Source organism: Meles meles, chromosome 9 (genome assembly GCF_922984935.1).
Source record: "Meles meles chromosome 9, mMelMel3.1 paternal haplotype, whole genome shotgun sequence".
In the NCBI taxonomy this organism is placed as follows: Eukaryota; Metazoa; Chordata; class Mammalia; order Carnivora; family Mustelidae; genus Meles; species Meles meles.
In genome coordinates this window covers 101205073-101224799 of record NC_060074.1, presented here as the reverse complement: position 1 = coordinate 101224799, position 19727 = coordinate 101205073, and the positions used below count along the sequence as shown (strand labels likewise).

General features: G+C 35.8%; 1 protein-coding gene across 2 annotated transcripts in view; it reads right to left on the bottom strand.

Annotated features, from left to right (window-relative positions):
* The window catches only part of DPP10 (dipeptidyl peptidase like 10), a 1411353-nt gene that overhangs the window by 154391 nt on the left and 1237235 nt on the right, over positions 1-19727 (bottom strand). For both annotated transcript variants that reach the window (XM_046019846.1, XM_046019845.1), the window contains exons 6-7: positions 6659-6711; positions 6477-6558 (exon numbers count right to left, since the gene is read on the bottom strand). In XM_046019846.1, the coding sequence (XP_045875802.1) occupies positions 6477-6558; positions 6659-6711 (135 nt within the window). The remainder of the gene's footprint in view (positions 1-6476; positions 6559-6658; positions 6712-19727) is intronic.

Sequence of the window (19727 nt, the reverse complement as noted above, 5' to 3'; positions counted from 1 at the left end):
ACAGACAGAGATCACAGGCAGAGAGGCAAGCAGAGAGAGAGGAGGAAGCAGGCTCTCTGCTGAGCAGAGAGCCCAATGCGGGGCTTGATCCCAGGACGCTGGGATCATGACCTAAGCCAAAGGCAGAGGCTTAACCCACTGAGCCACCCAGGCACCCCATTATATCAGCTTCTTGAAATTAACTTTCCTCATGTCAAATTTTTTTTTTTAAGATTTTATTTATTTATTTGACAGAGAGAGATCACAGGTAGATAGAGAGGCAGGCAGAGAGAGAGAGAGGGAAGCAGGCTCCCTGCTGAGCAGAGAGCCCGATGCGGGACTCGATCCCAGGACCTGAGATCATGACCTGAGCTGAAGGCAGCGGCTTAACCCACTGAGCCACCCAGGCGCCCCTCCTCATGTCAAATTTGAAGTGAAACCCATTCGACCTTAGGTGTACCTAGTATTAAATGTGCTAAGAGTGACTTCTTTTAGTTTCTGGAACAAAAAACAGGAACATTAAATTTCATTACAGATAACATGAAAAAGGTAATTTGTTTTCAATTACCTCCACTAATGAAGATGAATGAGGTAAAAAAAAAATGCTCAAAATTCATTTAAATGGGAAACAGTCATTGCAATAAATACTTGAGGATGTTAATGGTATAAATTTCCTGGTTTCACTGCCTAGAAGTTTTCCTGCACCAATTAATGTACTAGGAAAGAGCACCACGCATACCACAGAGAAGACCTGACTTGAAGTAGAACTTGACTCTTACTGGTCCTTTTTTCTTTATCTATTTCCATGACACCTTGAGAATGCCAGGACTCTAGGCCCAAGACTTTCATCCCAAAATGTACATGACATGAGCAGCAGAGTGTGTGTGTGTTCATGTGCATGTGGTGTGTATGTGTATGTGGTGTGCATGAGTGTATGCATTATATATCTTATATTTGTATATGTCTGTCATATATTTCCTAAACATAGCTTAATAATAATTAAAATAATTACCTTTATATGAAAAAAAATGAGTACTGAATAGAATGTTAAGTAAAAACATTTTGATTCTTAGTAGCAAACTTGAGATTTCAACGACACCACCTTTAAACTCAAAAAGACTAAGGTCCTACTGGAAAAGCCAGTGATATTTTTAAAAATTTCTACTAATGAAGATGTAAACACCCTAAGAAAATTGAAAATTTCCTAGAGGCATGGAACCATCACAAATCTCTTAAGATTTTAATGTACTTTTAGATTAAATATCTAGTAATAGTGAAAATGCAGGTGATAGGAAGTGTTGATAATTTGCATTTGTATTTGGAGAAATTATCTAAAATATTACATTTTTCAATGATATAGGTAATAAAATGCAGAAGAAGTGGTTTCTTCAAATGCCTAAATTGTGACAAGTAAAACACTGGATATTTTTAAAACTTTGTGCCGTTGGTAGGATGGGTATGATGATTTTATTTTATCCTGAATACACTGAAAAAATATGAGCAATATCAAAGAAAGAGTTTATGTCACATTAAATGCTTTCACCACACAAAAAAATGAATAGGGCCATGGGAAAATTTTGTACATGATGGATATATTTATGGTGTTGAATGTGATAGTGGTTTCATAGGTATATACTGATCTCTGTCTCATCAAGTCTTATACAAAATATGTATATTCTTTTGTATGTACCCACTGCAAAGTACAGCCATTTGTATGTATCAATCTTTATTTGTTCTCAGTAAAGTGGTTTAAGAAATCAGGAGTCTAAAATGAGATTTAGAAATACTTGTATACTAAGTATAGAAATACACTGATATAATATTTGCATAATATAATGTATTTAAATGAATATAAGACAATTTTTTTTTGCTGGACTGTGATCAAATTTTGTATCTCAGCTTAACAGTTGATATTATTTCTCTCTTAAATATGGTATTTATAATTCAGCTCCAGATTATAACAGTAGCCTCTAAACCTAGCTCTCTGCCTATAAAGTCAATTGCTTACAGTCTAACATGAGCTCTTCCACCAGACCTGCCCCTTCATGTAGGAATTCTCTTCACATCATGCCATCTTCAAAACCCTCTGTAGTGTCTGATCACCCATGCAAACAGCCGTCAGCCTTTCATTCATTGCTCAATGGAACCAGATTATTTATTAGACCTACATTTTGCCTTGTGCTAAAATTGACATTTACGAAGAAGGAGGAAGAGGAGGGAAGACAGAGACAGAGAGGCAGAGAAAAAGGGAGGGAGGAAAAGAGGGATATGTTTAGCATATTCTGTATTCTATCTGCTCTGGAAATGATTGTGGAGGACAGCAATGTAAGTAAATAAAATATTAAATAATTTGAACTAGAAGAATGTTAGAATCCCAAGAAGTAAGTAATTCACTTAGCCTATAGAAATATTGGAGAAAAAGTATCAGAGAAGAGGAATATTTTAGCATTTTGTATTTTAGTCTTTGGGTTAAGACTTCGGGTGAAAAGAAAACAAAGACCTGGTACACAAAGGGGAACGACTCAGGGGCACAAAGGAGCAGTACGTTACCCTCTGGAAATTGCAAATTGGCCCAGGTAGAGAAAAATCTGTGCTTCCGCTCTGCGGTGGAGTGGCAGGAGCCAGAGAGCGTGTCACCTTAGCTCCATCTGGTGTGTCACATCAGTGACAGTTTGTAACCTGTGGGAGCTGTTAAGAATCTGCATTTTTAACACATACCTCTGCAGATACTGGGTGGATTAGAGTGGCGAGCGAGTGAAGAAGGGATATTTAGGCGAAAGATGATACAACTCAATTCCAGTGTGTTACTGCAGGAAAGGACAAGTGGGATCAGCTAACAAACTGATAGCTGCCATTCACGAGGCAGATACTCTGCTGTGATGGCTAATTTTATGGGTGAAGTTGGCGGTGTATGGCATCCAGCTGCTTGGTCAAACGTGTTTTATGAAAGCAGTTTGTAAACATGATGACATTTACAATTAGTTGATTTTTTTTTTTTAAGATTTTATTTATTCACCTGACAGAGATCACAAGTAGGCAGGCAGAGAGAGAGGGGGGAGTAGGCTCCCCGCTGAGCAGAGAGCCTGAAGCGGGGCCCGATCCCAGGACCCTGAGACCATGACCCGAGCCGAAGGCAGAGGCCCAAACCACTGAGCCACCCAGGCGCCCCCAATTAGTTGATTTTTAGGAAAGAATAATGTGAGTGGTCCTTATCCCATCAGTAGAAGGCTTTACCAGCAAAAACAGGTTTCCTGGAGGACTTCTGCCTCAGGACTGTAGCTCAAGATTATAAAATTAACTCTTCTCTGGGTTTCCAGACTGCCAGACGGCCCCATAATCTCATGAGCCAATTTCTTAAAATCTCTCTTTCTTAGCCACCTTCTCTTTAGACAGAATCCGTGTGTGTGTGTGTTTTGTGTGTGTGTGTGTGTGTGTGTACACAAACAATATTGGTTCTGTTTTCTGGAGAATCTTGACTTGTGCACATGCCCTATCTTAACTTCAAACAAAACTGTGAGTGGTTGTGATTTTCTGTCATTTTTAATATAAATAAGCTCAACCTTAGAACTGGTAACCTTCCTTATGTCACAAAACGCAAAAGAAATCTGGGCTTGAGCTGAGGATTTTTTTAATTTTAGATTTCAAGTTCTAATCAGTGAAATGTTTCCCTGCTCAAGCTCAAACCTATTCATCTGATTTTCAAAATCTTTAAATTCTTGTGGTATAAGTGTATTTTATTTTTACATGTGATTTTTCTATGAATTCATATACTTATACAAATTTTGAACATGTCCTACAATGAGCGATTTTAACTTTTTTAAGACAAAGTTATTTTTGAAAAGAAAAAGGACATACCCTCTTAAACCAGAAGCCTTTCCAGTTGAATGATTAAGATATTTTTCCTGTTTTAGGACCCACCATTTCTTTTTATAAAACATTTACTATAACTAAAGTGATCTACTCACCACTTGCTCTAAATAGTACCTGTCGTACTGTGTCAGAGTTTTATTTGTTAACCACAAAGTTTGCTGCATCAAATTGACTTCTCCCATGTCTGTTGTTACTGAAAAATTCTCCCTGTGCATTGTAATTCAGACCCTCTTATCCATAAATTATGTCACTCTCTTACCTCTCTCTTATACAGCCAGGGATTTCTTTTACAGCAAATAAAATTAGAAATTGAGAATTAAGGATGAGAAATTAATTGTCTTTAGTTTATAAACACTACAGGACTCCTTAATTAATTTAATGCAAAACTAATTAAAGTATTATAATGACTCATCTCTAATAAAATCATATTGCTGAGTTTGCTGATGGCTTCAAATATCAACAAAGTCTGTCATTTCACATGAAATGGACCATTAGCGCTTGTGGAGATGTGTCCTTTCATTTATATTGAATTTATGTTTACATTTATACCAAAAATAACCTTGACAAATATGGATATATCCCAAAACTTTCCCAAAGGACTTTGGGATATGCCATTACAAAGAACTTAGCCTTCATTTCCCAAACAACTAGTGAAACTAAACCTCCCAGACAAGTTCAATTTCAAGTGACAAAGATATTTTAATTTTTTAAAAAAAAAAATAATAAACACCTCTAAAATACTATATGCCAGATTTTATTCAAAGTGTTTTTATATTTATACATTAAACACCAGACTAGCACTGTTGGTGAAGTACTGTTACTGCCACAGTGTCAAAGATAAGGAGAGGAAGGCACACAGATTAAGTAATGTTCTCAAGGTCAATAGTTAGTAACAATGGGCCCAGGATGTAAGCACATAAAAAATGACTCCCAGTACTGTGAAGTGTGTAAACCTGGCAATTCACAGACCTGTACCCCTGGGGATAAAAATACATTATATGTTTATTAAAAAAAAAAAATTTGGAAGGGGAGACGAACCATAAGAGACTATGGACTCTGAAAAACAACCTGAGCGTTTTGAAGGGTCAGGGATGGGAGGTTGGGGGAACAGGTGGTGGGTAATGGGGAGGGCACGTTTTGCATGGAGCACTGGGTGTTGTGCAAAAACAATGAATACTGTTACGCTGAAAAAATAAATAAAATGAAAAAAAAATGACTCCCATGAGAACATCTATGATTTTTGTAAACTTTCAGTCTTTTTTCCTATGACTTTCCCAACTATATTAAAGAATAAGTAATCAGTAACAAGGAGGAATCCTCAAAGAAAATGCATGTAATTAATACTACATCCTCAAGGGTGTCAAATTATTATTTTGGCACAGGTGTAGGTTTCTCTAAGCTTGGAGAATGAGAGTTATTTAAAACGAAAGTTTCAAAGAGTTTCCTAAGGACTCTCCAGTGACACAAATATGAAGTTGTCTAGAGTTTCTAGTTTCTAGAAGTTTGGGTGTTTGGGATTTGCCTTTGGCAAAACAGACAAGCTCTCTTGTTGACAGCATCAGAGTAAAACATACAGGACTAGAGCCCCTGCCCATTTCTGGCTTCCCACTCACCACAGTCCATGGATACACTGATTCATGCCTTCTCTAAACCAAAACTGGTATCTCCATATCTAGCATATCCTATGCAGTTTCTGCTGCCACTTTTAGGACTATTATAATGGAATGGGCCCAGAGATTGTCCTATATAGTTATGCTAAATACACTGTTATAAATTTTTTAAAATATACAAAAGTAAAGGGAACATGCTGTTTATAATCTATCCATTGCAAGAACATTTTAATAAAACAAAAAATATAAAAAATGGAATGGAAGAAGCAATAATGTCATTACTAAGAAATAATATGATATGACAGTCTGGAAAAGCCAGGTATTGATAAGAATATAGTATAGAAAGGGAACCCTTACACTGTCATTGGCAGTAGAATAAACACTCAAGCAATTTAGAAATCCATTTGGCAGCGTGTATTACATTTGAGCATTCATATACTGTATAACCAAGAAATACCACTTTCTGAGCAGTATCCCCTTAAAGTCTTTAAGACTTTTCATGAGACAAGGACAAGAATATGGTGTTGGTCAAACAGCTTTTATGGATCAGTCATTCTCTTTAGTAATTTAGTAATTCTCTTTAGTAATTCTATCGAGTCTGTGAAAATTTGAAAATCCAATATGACAAGAAATATTCCCCTAAGAGACCACTGTCAAGTGTAAGTCACTGTCTTAAACTTCCACCCTAAACAATGCTTTCAGAGGAAATAAACTTGACAACAGTATGGAGTGGAAATCTGCAGAACTAGACCTCAGTATTCTTGGCTCTCTTCTAGGTTTCATTATAGACTAGCAATTTAATCACCCATTATTCTACAAGCTCTTTTTTTCCTCTTTAATTAATTTGAAAAAATGATACTGGTATTACCTGATATATTCTTAAATCGGAATACTAGATAAAAGATGTAAATAGAAACCATCAAGTGTGGTAGGAAATGTGCACAAGGAAGTGGACTGTAAACGTTTCCACAGGACCCTGGCTGACAGCACGTGGTGAGGACCAGTGCCCATGCTTACCAGCTGTTGCCCTTGGACACCCCAGGCCGCATACTGCAAGACGGAGTCCTCTACTTCTGGAGGATTTAACTCCCAAACTTCCCTTGAAAAGAGGTAAATGTTTTTACATGAACAAGTTGACATTTGCGTCAATATTTTAGCTGGACAATTGCTCATGAAAACCAGAAAACCAAAGAACTTACCTAGTGTGTATGTTGTAAATCACATACGAAGCGGTATAAGAATAATGAAAAATCTGAAATTAAAAAAAAGAAAAAAAGAGTTATGGACCTTAGTTTGGAATAAAAGCTCACATGTTCTCAATCAAATTGAAGAAATCTAAGAACTGATTTTAGAGAGAAATCAAAATCTGAAATATTATAGTTCTGAGCCTTCCTCCAGGAGTTTCATGACTGTTCTGATGGTCAGTTCAATCCACTGACTCAATCCACTCTCTTCTTAGTATAATTGTGATTATATTGCTGTCTCGTTCGAAATGCTAAAGGATTCCTCATTGCCTGTAAAATAAGCTCAAGCTGCTTCAATGATGTTCCAGGATAGTGATACCTCGGGTTCTACATACTTTTCCAGCTTTCCCATCCGCTACTTCCCTTTACCTAGTCTATGCTTCAGTCGCCCTAGACAAATTCCTCTCGTATATGCTGAACTTTTTCTATCTCTCTCTTTCCCTCCCCAGGACATCTGAGGGGAAAACTAACATCGATACTTTCTTTTTTCAGAAAAGCTTTTTGATTCCTGTAGTAGCTATACCCTGCACAAGTATTATAATACTGTCAATGAAAACTTCCTAGAAGTCAAATTTTTCTTTCTTCTTGCTGCAGTAACAGCTTCAGTTACACATGATTGGCCACATATTTGGTAAGGAATTACTAGTGTTGTCTCTTTGCATGGAAATTGCAATTGTTCTACCACTTATTATAGTATTGTGTTTTATAATGAAGCTTTATCCTCCCATTCCTTTAAATGGAACTGTTAAATCTAAGATTGCCATTGCTATAGGGTTGTAGAAGCAAAAATAATTTTTCCTGGTGTCTCTTCTGGCATTCACACTGTATTCTATAAAATTACATATTTGACTACAAATTTTAAACCTTGAATTTACTACTATAGCTGACAAAAGATAAATAATGTAACTACTTCTACAAACATTTTTTTCCCCATCTCAGAAAGTCCTGTTGCCAAAGCAAACTGCCAAGTGAGCACTTCATCTTCCAAGCAAACAAATGTGCCAGTGACGTTATGGGTAAAGGAGTCTGTCTATTCACCCTGTCTGCTAATTACCTAACACACTATAGCTGAATGCTAAGTTCACATGCATTTTGAGAGAAAGAGTTCCTGTGCGTTATTATTTTAGTTAAATAAGGCCAAAACAATCAAGACAAACCAGATGTAACAACTGAATTTTGCTCTCTTCCTAGAATTCTTGTTATAGAGGTTGCTGGCTCTTCTTAATGTATGAATCCAAAGGAATCCAAATGATGTCCTCCGAATGAGGTACTTCTTGCTTCATATAGTTCTTAGCCCAACACAACATTTTCCCTTTTGCTCATGTGCTGAGGTGGAAGACCACAATAATGAAATTAATCTTGACTTGTGTGCAAACCCAGAGCGGGTGTTAGTAACAAGTCACAGGGTTTCACTTTCTCTACAGGTGTCTTACAAACCCAGAGTTTGCCATCTGCAGATAATTAGAACGTAGCCCTTTATTCCTAGCTTACAGCTTTCCTCTAAATCCACTCATCTTTGGTGTGTGTATGTCTGTGCTTGTGTGTGCATTTGTGTACACACATGTGCGCACACGTATGCATGCTTACTCCCAGTGTATCTCAAATATTTCTTGTTTTTTAATTTTCTATCATTAAAAAAAGTACTCTATGCCCAGAAGAGAATATAACCAGTATGCAGTAGGAGGGATCTGGGACAGGGTTAGAGGTGGAGGCTTACTTTTGTATGTTTGCATAGTGTTACAGAGATTTCAAAAGGGAGATTTTTTCAAAGAGAATTGTATCTAGTTTTACTGCACACCTGTATTAAGGTGCACTGGTTTAAATTCACTATGTTAATCTGCATTTCTCTCTATCTCTCCATGTCTCTCCTCCCTATCCCCACTCCTTGGCTAGGATGTCTATTATTATTATTATCATCGTTTCCTCATTTTCTTTTATCCTAGATTCCTCTTCTATATTAGTTAGGTAAGTCTTATTTCAGGATGAGAGGATAAAATTGGAGTTACAAAGGTTAGGAACACTCTTTTTCCTGTAATGATTGGCTGCTGCATAATGAGAGCCAAACTGAACATCTGATGAGATCCTTAGGGAGAAAGACGTTTCACAGCCAGAAATCACATATTCATCGCATCTCTGCAAATGATGCTCCACTGCCTGTTACAGAGTGTGAATGCTTATGGCAAAGGTAGTGGGAGTGGGGCAAACTTGAGAAATACTATGTAAAAACTTGATCAAAGCTTACTCCTGGAAGCTGGCCTTGGGATGCCCAATTATTAATCCTCATGATGCCAAAGGTACTGGGTGGTACAGAAAGCTTCATAAGATCCAACAAGGCAAGCTCATCCTTATCATTTCTACATTACTTTGGGAACCTCAAGAAGAGGCTGATTACTTAAGTGTCTATCACTAAGAGTGATTGGTTCTTGTTATTTGCTGTAGTTTTACTCTACAAGTCATTGTAAACAGCGAATTAGCAAATACTGAGCCATAGCCTCCTAGAAGAAATACAGGGTTAGGTTCCTGTGAGTGTCTGGTTGCAACGTTTTCATCAATCCATCAGTATATAACCTTGTTTCATGTGTATTTCTTTGTAAAGATGCTATATTTAATATTTAATATTGTTGATTCGCTAACACTGAGCTCATGGCCAGCAGCATTGTAACTTATGGGGAATATGGTTTATCTGACATGTGTGCTTTCCCTATGGAGCATATCACATTCTCTTGCACCTAGCAACACAGCATTTCAGCACTCTGCTTAGGGGGCATTTTAAACAGCAACCTGCAGCAAAAAGCACAGATGTGTGAAAACCGGAGCATTAAAAGAACCATGAAAGCGACATTAATTTATGGTATGATAGCTGAAACAAGGAGGCAGAGTGTCATCTTGTTTGATCTCAGCTGGGAAAAGGTGTATCTATCAGGCCGCTGAAATGTTCTGTGGCTCTGCACTGCCTGGGAATGCCTAAGAAAGCACAGTGAGGGTTGATTTTGAGGTTACAAACAAATTTTAGAAAACAGGTGAATTTGGAAATCTGGAATCCAGAAATAATGAAGATCAACTGTACTACTAACATAGACGTAGCATGATATATTACTGGAGGGGAAAAAAAAAGCAAGCATATTTAATGGCTGCCAGAACTTGGGATGCAAGAAAAATACAGAAGTTCTCCAAAATGGTGGCATTCATGTTCTATAAATTAAAACAAGCTACTGCCATTCATTTAACAAATACCTGTTAAGCAATTTCTTTGACACAAGCCCTGCACTAAGCACTATTAGAAAAAAAAAGAGATTGTGATAATAAAAGATTATTTATATATTTTAAAGGATATAACACAAAAGAATATCAGTTGATATTTTTATTACTATATTTTATCTGTCAGTTTATAAATATTTATGGAAAACTAATAATGTGCAAGCTCATACGTTAAGTACCTTGCCAAATGCAAAAACCATAATAAATGTAATTCCTGTCTCCAAGGAGCGCTTGATCCAGTCAGGGTGACAAGGTTAAGCAGCATTACATTAGTTGAGAACACTCTGTTGCAGGTCATGGTTAAATTAGGATTTGTAGATTATAAACCTATAGGCTCTCCAAGATGCAATTATTCTTTTGGGCTTCCAGATTGTAACTATAACAGTAACAATTCTTGAATTGAGCATATACTATATATTGGACTCTTCTGAATGCTTTAAATATATTATTTAACAATTAAATGCACATTAGGAAATGGATACTATCATTCGTAATTCACATAATAGTCTCTGGAAGCACTGAAAGTTTGAGTACGGGACAGAACAATAATTCAAGCTCACGTCTGTCTGATTACTGTGACTTAATCTCTGTGCACATTCTCTTTCAGGGAGCTGGGACAGGAAGCACTGCTCCCGCTTTGCAAAAGATTCATTTCTGAAAGACCTATTAAGCCATCATCCAAAGATTTATTGACAGGAGTAGGCATGAATTAATTGCGATTACCACAGTGAAGAGAGATTTCATTTTGGAAAGATGATCTAATAGATCAGATTAAAAATGTAAATTCCCTTCTCCTTTAGCTGTTTTTCACAATTTTTTTTTCTTGGAATATCAGTTATTACCTAACACTCTATGGAGATTCATGTCAAGGAGAGTTACACTTACAAGAAAGAAGAACAGGGCATTCTAGTAATTTATGATTAAACCAGAGGTTTATATCTCAGGGTGCCAAAGCTTTTTCTGCACTGCAGTTTAACTGCCGAATCGGTATAAATAGCACGCATTTTCATGGCCTGGAGAATATTTAAAATAGGATTATGGATTTGCCATTGACTCAAACAGTTAGGAAAACTAGAATGTGAAGAAGCAAGTCTCTGAGTAAATACCATACAGTATAGGCAAAAGGGCACTTGTTTCTCTTGGAAGTAAATGGTATAATGATGCCAAGTTTGTTCTAGGATAATGGAATACCTTTTCAAACGAATAAGTAGTGACTCTGTTGCTGGAAAAATTTCACCTGTATTACGCAGTGAAGAACTAGACTAGAAGGATACTCTAATGTAGTAAATACAATTAAAATTATAAGCAGCAGCTGTACAGAAACAGTTATAAAACTGTAAGAAAAAAACCTTTGTGAATATTGAGCAAGAACCGTTGAAAGGGAAAATAAATATGGGAGGAAATTAAAGTTATATTAATATTTATTGATGACTATTAATCTACTTTCATTCATTTTCTAATCTAATGTTCATTATAAACTTTTAGATGTTATTCATCTAGGATATACAGTTAGTCAAACCAAGACTGGAATCTAAATCTTACAGATTCCAAACATGTAAGGACTATTTTAATGTGGTACCAAATATCTATCTATCTATACACACACATACACACACACACACACACACACACACACACACACATACACACATATACATACATACATACAGGATTCTTTAATTGTATCACCATTATGGTGAGTGGTAGACATAGCAAAATACTCAAGATGGTGAAACAGTAAAAAGATGGTGAGAAAGATAAAACTTTAGACATTGCTCAAATTCAGCTCTATTTATGCCAGAACCTATAGTAAAAAAACAAAAATAAACTTGCTAATAGGAAAAAAGACTATCTGCCAAAAAAACAATTTAGTCATTCTGTTCACCTATGGGCATCATGATGCCATCACCACACAGATACATAGTAAAGTAATATTTATATTTTTTTCCTGGCCTTAATGGGGTCTAGTTGTGTTCCAGTCTGGAAAGTAGGTCTTTATTTGGGCAATTTTAGCATTCATCGTGTACTCACTCTGAATTGAATAGTACAGCCACCCTGAATTGAAATATGATACTTTCAGCAGAGAATGTAAGTAGAAATCTAATGGGCGATTTTATTAGGTAAATATGTTTCCATTTAATACATTTATTTTATTTAAGAAAATGGGTGGCTGACAATTCAAGTTTTAAAAGCAGACAGCACACCAAAAATTACCTGGGCATCAATTCTCAATTTCAGGTAAGACTGCTGAGCCCAGAATATAATCTAACTGGGCTAAATATTATCAACAGCCAGCACAAGAAGAATATACTTTATTAGACAATAGGAGATTTTTGAGTGAGCAGAATAAATCATTCTCTGATATATTCTGATATATATCTCTGATATATTCAGATAAATTAACTGCTCATCATAAACAAACCCCCTTCAAGTTGTTCTTAGAATTCAGTTCATGAGATGTCTATAATGCAAATTTCATTTCGATGATACTCCATAACCCAAGTTTCCCAATTATTTGACATGGAACTTTCCCCATAATATACCTCTGATTAGAGTACCAACCTCATTGACAATGCCACTCTTTGTAATAAAATATTTTCATATACCAGACCTTTCCACATTAATTAATGCAAATGAGCTACTTTCACACCAACTGGCATTAAACTATTTCCAGTGTACCATCATTGAAAATATCTGGTTTGATAACCTGAAGAGCATTTAGAGGTCAATTACTAACAGTGGTGCAGTGGATTTTCAATTTGTACTGAAATAAATTTATACATCATCTAACCATGTATAAACTAGTTTTCTCTCTAGCCTGTCACAGCAGAAATAAATATATTGCAAGAGGACACAGTGAGAGACAAACTCAAACTTGTTTCCACATAGTGCTAGAACTAGAAAGGCAAGAATGAGAATATTTCCATATACAGGTATTTTACAGGTGAGACAAGTATGTAATTTAGAAGAGCAGTCAATTCATTCCCCAGCAATTTTGGTGAAAAAGTTCTTCATTAATTTCAATTGTATCAATTCTTAATTTGTGTTTTCTTCAGTAACTTATTTAAAATATTTCATCTGCTTATCAGAAAAATGCAGAAAGCAGGTATATCCAACTGTTTTGTTACAAAACTCAGAGGAAAAACTATATAGGGGGTGTCTGGGTGGCTCAGTGGGTTGGTTAAGCCTCTGCCTTCATCTTGGGTCATGATCTCAGGGTCCTGGGATTGAGTCCCACATCAGGTTCTCTGCTTGGCAGGGAGCCTACTTCCTCCTCTCTCTTTCTGCCTGCCTCTCTGCCTACTTTTGATCTCTGTCAAATAAATAAATTTTTAAAAATCTAAGAAAAAAAATCTATATAGAAATTATTTAGTTATTATATGAGGTTATACCAAGAGAATAAAGCAAGAAAAACTCAAACCTATTTCAATTGGCAACATGTTACTTTCTTTTTTTTTCTTTTTTTTTTTTTTAAAGATTTTATTTATTTATTTGACACAGAGAGAGCAATCACAAGTAGGCAGAGAGTCAGGCAGAAATTGAGGGGGAAGCAGGCTCTCTGCTGAGCAGAGAGCCCGATGCGGGGCTCAATCCCAGGACCCTGAGATCATGACCTGAGCCGAAGGCAGCGGCTTAATCCACTGAGCCACCCAGGCGCCCCAACATGTTACTTTCTTGAAAGAAAAAAAAGTCTTATGAACAGAGGGTCCATCCAACCTGGCTTAAGAAGACCCTTAATTCACTTCTTCCCACAGACACACCAAATCTTCATCTACATGTAGAGCACTTTCTCCAAAGAACTGCTGACTGACTGAACAGTTTCTGCATGACACACACTAGAAAGACCACAAAGACAAGTGTAGAAGAGACAGAGACATAGTGATGACAGGAACTCCACTCCCTGATGTGATACCTGCAGTAGGGACAGATATGACTAAAGGGTCTGTGAACAGACTCTCCCCTGCCCTGGGGAACAGCAAAAAGCAAGCAAGCAAACGAACAACCAAAAAACAAAAACCCCAGTAGATTAAAAGGCAACTAGAGTCTACATGGGATTAAAAAAAATCGATTTACTAACCTTAGAGCATCTGAGATACAGGTAGGGAATTGCTGGCACTCTTTCTAGAGTCAGAGGTGCTGGTGAGCACCATTTTTTATGTTCCTTCTCCACACTATAGCACAGGTGAGAGTGGGGTCCAGGCACTCTATCTGACCTACCAGGGCTGCCCAATGCACCTTGGGTTCCTGGCACACACCAGCTCCAGCAATCATATCAAGGCAGCCCAGTGTTACACATCTTGGGATCACCCCCAGCCTGTGCCAGCTTCAGCCCCAGCTGGCTTAATAATGGCATACACAGTTCATTAAAAAGAATACTCTGACACAATGCCACTCCTTCAAGACTGGTAGAGGTAGATATACCACCTAATTCATAATGTCTTTATGTGTTTGTTTAACGTGGAAAATCAAACAAAATGAGGAGACAGAGAAATAGGTCCCAAATAAAAGGATAAGATAAAACCCCAGGGGAGGGGGGGGGAACCCACACACAACACTAATAAAATAGAGATTAGTAATTTACCTGATAAAGACTTCAAAGTAATGGTCATAACACTGCTCAACAAAAGTGAGAGAAAAATGGAAGAACACAATGAGGATGGACTTCAACAAAGAGAAAATAGAAGAAAGAACCAATCAAAGCTACAAAATATAGTAACCGAAATGAAAATACGCAAGGAAGCAACAAAAGGTTAGATGATACAGAAGAATGGATTAATGGTCTGGGAGATAGAATACTTGAAATTACTCAAACAGAACAGCAAAAGAAAAAAAGAGAGAGAGAGAAAGAGAAAGAAAGAAAGGGAAAAAGATTTCTTAAAAAATAAGAATACTTTAAGAGATCTCAGGGACAACATCAAAAGCACTAGCAATCATATTATAGGGATCCCAGAAAGAGAAGAGAGAAAGGGGCAGTAAAATTATTTCAAGTAATAATGACTGAAAAGTTCCCTAACCTACAGAAAAAAACAGACATTCAGGTCCAAGATGGACAGAGAGTGTCAAACAAAATGAACCCAAAGAGATACACACCAAAATATAATATAATTAAAATGCCAAAAGTTAAAGGTAAACAGAGAATCTAAAAGGCAGCAAGAGAAAAATAAATTATCTACATATAGGGGAGACTATAAGTTTATAAGCTGATTTTTCAGCAGAACTTTGCAGGCCAGAGGGGAGTGACAGGATATATTTAAAGTGCTAAAAGGAAAAACAAACAAACAAACTTACAACCAGAAATACTCTACCTGGCAAGGTTATCATTCAGAGTTGAGGGAGAGATAAACAGTTTCCCAGCAAAACAAAAATTACTTTATCACTACTAAACTAGCCTTACAAGACACGTTAAAGGGTCTTGTTTAGTTCAAAAACAAAAGCTATGATTAGAAATAGGAAAGTATATGAAAGAACAAATATCACTGGCAAAGGCATAATTGTATATATTCATAAAAGACTGTGGATTTGCCACTTAAAAAGCCGGTATGAATGTTAAAGGACAAAAATAGTGGAATCATCTGTAACTACAATTAGTAGTTAAGGGATACATGAAAAAAAAAAGATGTAAAATATGTCATTAAAAAAACAGGGTGGGGAAGTAAAAATGCGGTGCTGTTAAAATGCATTTGAGCAGTGTAAAACAGTCTACTGTATAGATACATCAGTATGTATGAACCTCATAGTAACTACAAACTAAAAACCTACAATAGATTGACAAAAAATAAAGAGAAAGAAACCTAAACATAATACAAAAGAAAGTCATCAAATCATAAAGTAAGTTCAAGAGAAGAAAGGAATGGAGAACTACAAAGACAACTATAAATGAATTAAGAAAATAGCTGTAAGTACATACTTACCAATAATTACTTTAAATGTAAATGGGCTAAATGCTCTAATCAAAAGACATAGGGTGACTGAATAAATAAAAAAACAAATGAAAACAACAACAAAATAAGACAGCCATTATTAGAAGCAGTACAGGGGTTTCTCAAAAAATTAAAATACAATTACCATATGATCCAGTAGTTCTACTACTGGATATTTACCCAAGGAAAACAAAAATACTAATTTGAAGAGATACATGTTCCCTTATGTTTATGGCAGCATTATTGACAATACCCAGGATACAGAAGCAACCCAAGTGTCCACTGATGAGTAGATGGAAGAAGATATAGTATAGATACACAATGGAATATTACTGAGTCATAAAAAGAATTAGATTTTGCCACTGACAACAATATGAATAGATCTAGAATGTATAATGCTAAGTGAAACAGGTCAGATAAGGAAAGTTAAACCCATATAATTTCATTCTTATGTGAGATTAAGAAACCAAACCGGGGGGGGGGGGGGGATGAGAGAGAGAGAACCGAAAAACACTCTTAAATGCAGAGAACAAATGAATGATCACCAGAGGGGACTTGGGTGAGTGAAACAGATAAAGAGGATTAAGAGTACACTTACCATGATGAGTAATGAGTAATGTACAGAATTGGTGAATCATTATATTCTACACCTCAAACTAATATAACATTGTATGCTAATTATACATTTTAAAAAAACAAAAAATAAGACCCAGTTATATAGTATAATCAAGACATATTTCAACCCAAAAGGCACACACAGACTGAAAACAAAGCAATGGGAAGATATATTCTATGAAAATGGAAAGAAAAAGAGTTGGATTAGCAATAATCATACGAGACAAAATAAACTTTAAAATAAACACTGTTACAAAGACAAGAAGGATATTACATAATGATAATGTCCTCTAAGAAGACATAACGTTCATTAATATTTATGCATCCAAGATAGAAGCACCTAAATATATAAAGCAAACAGTAATAGACATAAAGAAAGAATTTGGCAATAAGACAGTATTAGTAAGGGACTTTAATATCCCACTTATGTCAATAGATCATCCAGACAGAAAATCAATATGAAAACAATGGCCTTAAAACACAGAGTAGACCGGGTGGACTTAATATATACATATATATGTATGTATGTATACACACACACAATATTTCATCCAACTACTGAATACATATTCTTGTCAAATGCGCATGGTACATTCTTCTTGATATGTCACTGGTTAGGCCATAGCACAAGTACCTATAAGTTAAGGAATGTTAAAGTCCTATCATGCATCTTTTCTAACTACAATATATGAAACTAAAAATTAGTTACAAGAAAACTGGAAAAAACACAAATCTATGGAGGCAAAACAACATGCTACTGAACAATCAATAGGTCAACAAAGAAATCAAAGAATTGAAATAAAAAAAATACCTTAAGAGAAATACAATATTCCAAAATCTATGAGATGCAGCAAACACAGCCACAAGAAGGAAGTTCATTGTGATACATGCCTACCTCAAGAAATAAGAAAAATCACCCCACCATTTAATTTTACACCTAAAGGATCCAGAAAATTTTTTAAAAATGCAAAAATAATAGCAACAACAACAACAAAACAAAACCCAACTTTAGTAGAAGGAAAGAAATGGACAAAGATCAGAGCAGAAATAAATAAAATAGAGCCTAAAATTTCAGTGAAACTAAAAGCTGGTCTTTACAAAGATAAAATCAAGAAACCTCTAGCCAGACTCATCAATAGACAAAGAGAAAGGGATCAAATGAATAGAATCCAACATGAAAGAGAAGTTACAATGGATACCACAGAAGTACAAAGGATCATAAGAGAATACTATGAATAATTATATGCAAACATTAAAAACAACTAGAAGAAATGGATAAAATTACTAGAAGTGCACAATCTTATAAGACTGAATCATAAAGAAACAGAATATCTGAATAGATTGATTGTAAGTAATGAAATCAAATCAGTAATTTAAAAATTCCCCCAAGACAAAGGTTCAGGACCATATGGCTTCACAGGTGAATTCTACCAAACATTTAAAGTGTTACTACCTACACTTCTCAAATTGTTCCAAAAAATCGAAGAGGCAAGCAATACCATGATACCAAAACCAGATATTACAAGATGGAAGGAAGGAAGGGAGGGAGGGAGGCAGATGGGTGGGGAGGAAGGTGAGAAGGTAGGGGAGGAAGGTGTGTGGGAAAGAGGGTGGAAGAGAGAGAGAGAGAGGGAGGGAGAGAAAGAAAGAGAAAGGACAGGAAAGAAGGAAAGAAAGGTTAGGAAAGAGGAAAGAAAGAAAGAAAAGGAAAAGAAAGGAAAGGAAGAAAGAAAAGAAAAAGAAAATTAGAAGTCAATATCCCTGATGAACATAGATACAAAATCCCCCCAAAATATTGGCAAACTGAATACAATACATCAATAGTATCATATAACACAATCAAGATTTATTCCAGGGATGCACAATGGTTCCACATCAACAAGTCACTCAATGTGATACACTACATTAACAAAAGGAAAAGGAAAAATCATGTGATCATCTCAACAGATGCAGAAAAAGCGCTTGACAAAATTTAACAACATTTATGTTAAATACTCTCAACATAGTGAGTATAGAAGGAACATACATCACCATAACAAAGGGCATATATGACAAACCCATGGCTGACATCATATACATTAAGAAGCTGAAAGCTTTTTCTTTATTAGGAATAAGAGAAAGATGTCCACTCCTGCCACTTCATTCAATGTAGTACTGGAAGTCCTACCCATAGCAATTAGGCAAAACAAAACAAAACAAAACAAAACAAAAAACCAACTAAAAGGCATCCAAACTGGATAGGAATAAATAAAACCGTCACTATTTGTAGATGATGTGATACTATACAGAAAACCTTAAAGAGTCCACTAAAAAAGTATTGGAACAATTAAAAAAAAATCTAGAACAAGTAAATGAGCTCAGTAAAGTTGCAAGATATAAAATCAATATACAGAAATTGGTTGTATTTCTTTTCTTTCTTTTTTTTAAAGAGCTTATCTATAGAGAGAGGACCCTGAGATCATGACCTGACTTGAAGGTAGATGCTTAACCAACTGAGCCACCCAAGTGCCCCAACCAGCTGCATTTCTGTACATAAATAATCAGCTATCAGAAAGAGAAATTAAGAAAATAATCCCATTTATAATTGCATTAAAAAAAAAAAAAAACTCTGAAGGGTAACTTTAATGAGGTGGTAAAAGACCTGTACTCTGAAAACTATAAGACACTTATGAAAGAAACTGAATATCATATGAATGAATGGAAGAATATACTGTGCTCATGAATTAGAAGAATGCTATTAAACTGTCCATATTCTCCAAAGCAATCTGCAAATTCAGTGTAATCCCCATTTAAATAGCAATGGCATCTTTCACAGAACAGGAACAAAGAATTCTAAAATTTGTAAGGAACCACAAAAGACCTTGGAGCCAAAGGAACCTTGAAAAAGTAAAACAATGCTAGAAGTATCATGGCCCCTGATTTCAAACTATACTACAAAGCTGTACTATTAAAATAGTATTACACTTGCACAAAACCAGGCACATATATCAGTACAATAGAATAGATGGCTCACAAATAAATCCACATCTATATGGTCAATTAATCTATGGTAATGGCAAAGGAGGCAAGAATATCAAATGGGGAAAAGACAGTCTCTTCAATAAAAGGTGTTGGGAAAACTGGAGGGCTACACGCATAAGAATGAAACTAAACAATTGTATTTCACCATTTATAAAATGAAATTCATATTACAGATTTAAATGTAAGACCTGAAAACATAAAACCCTAGA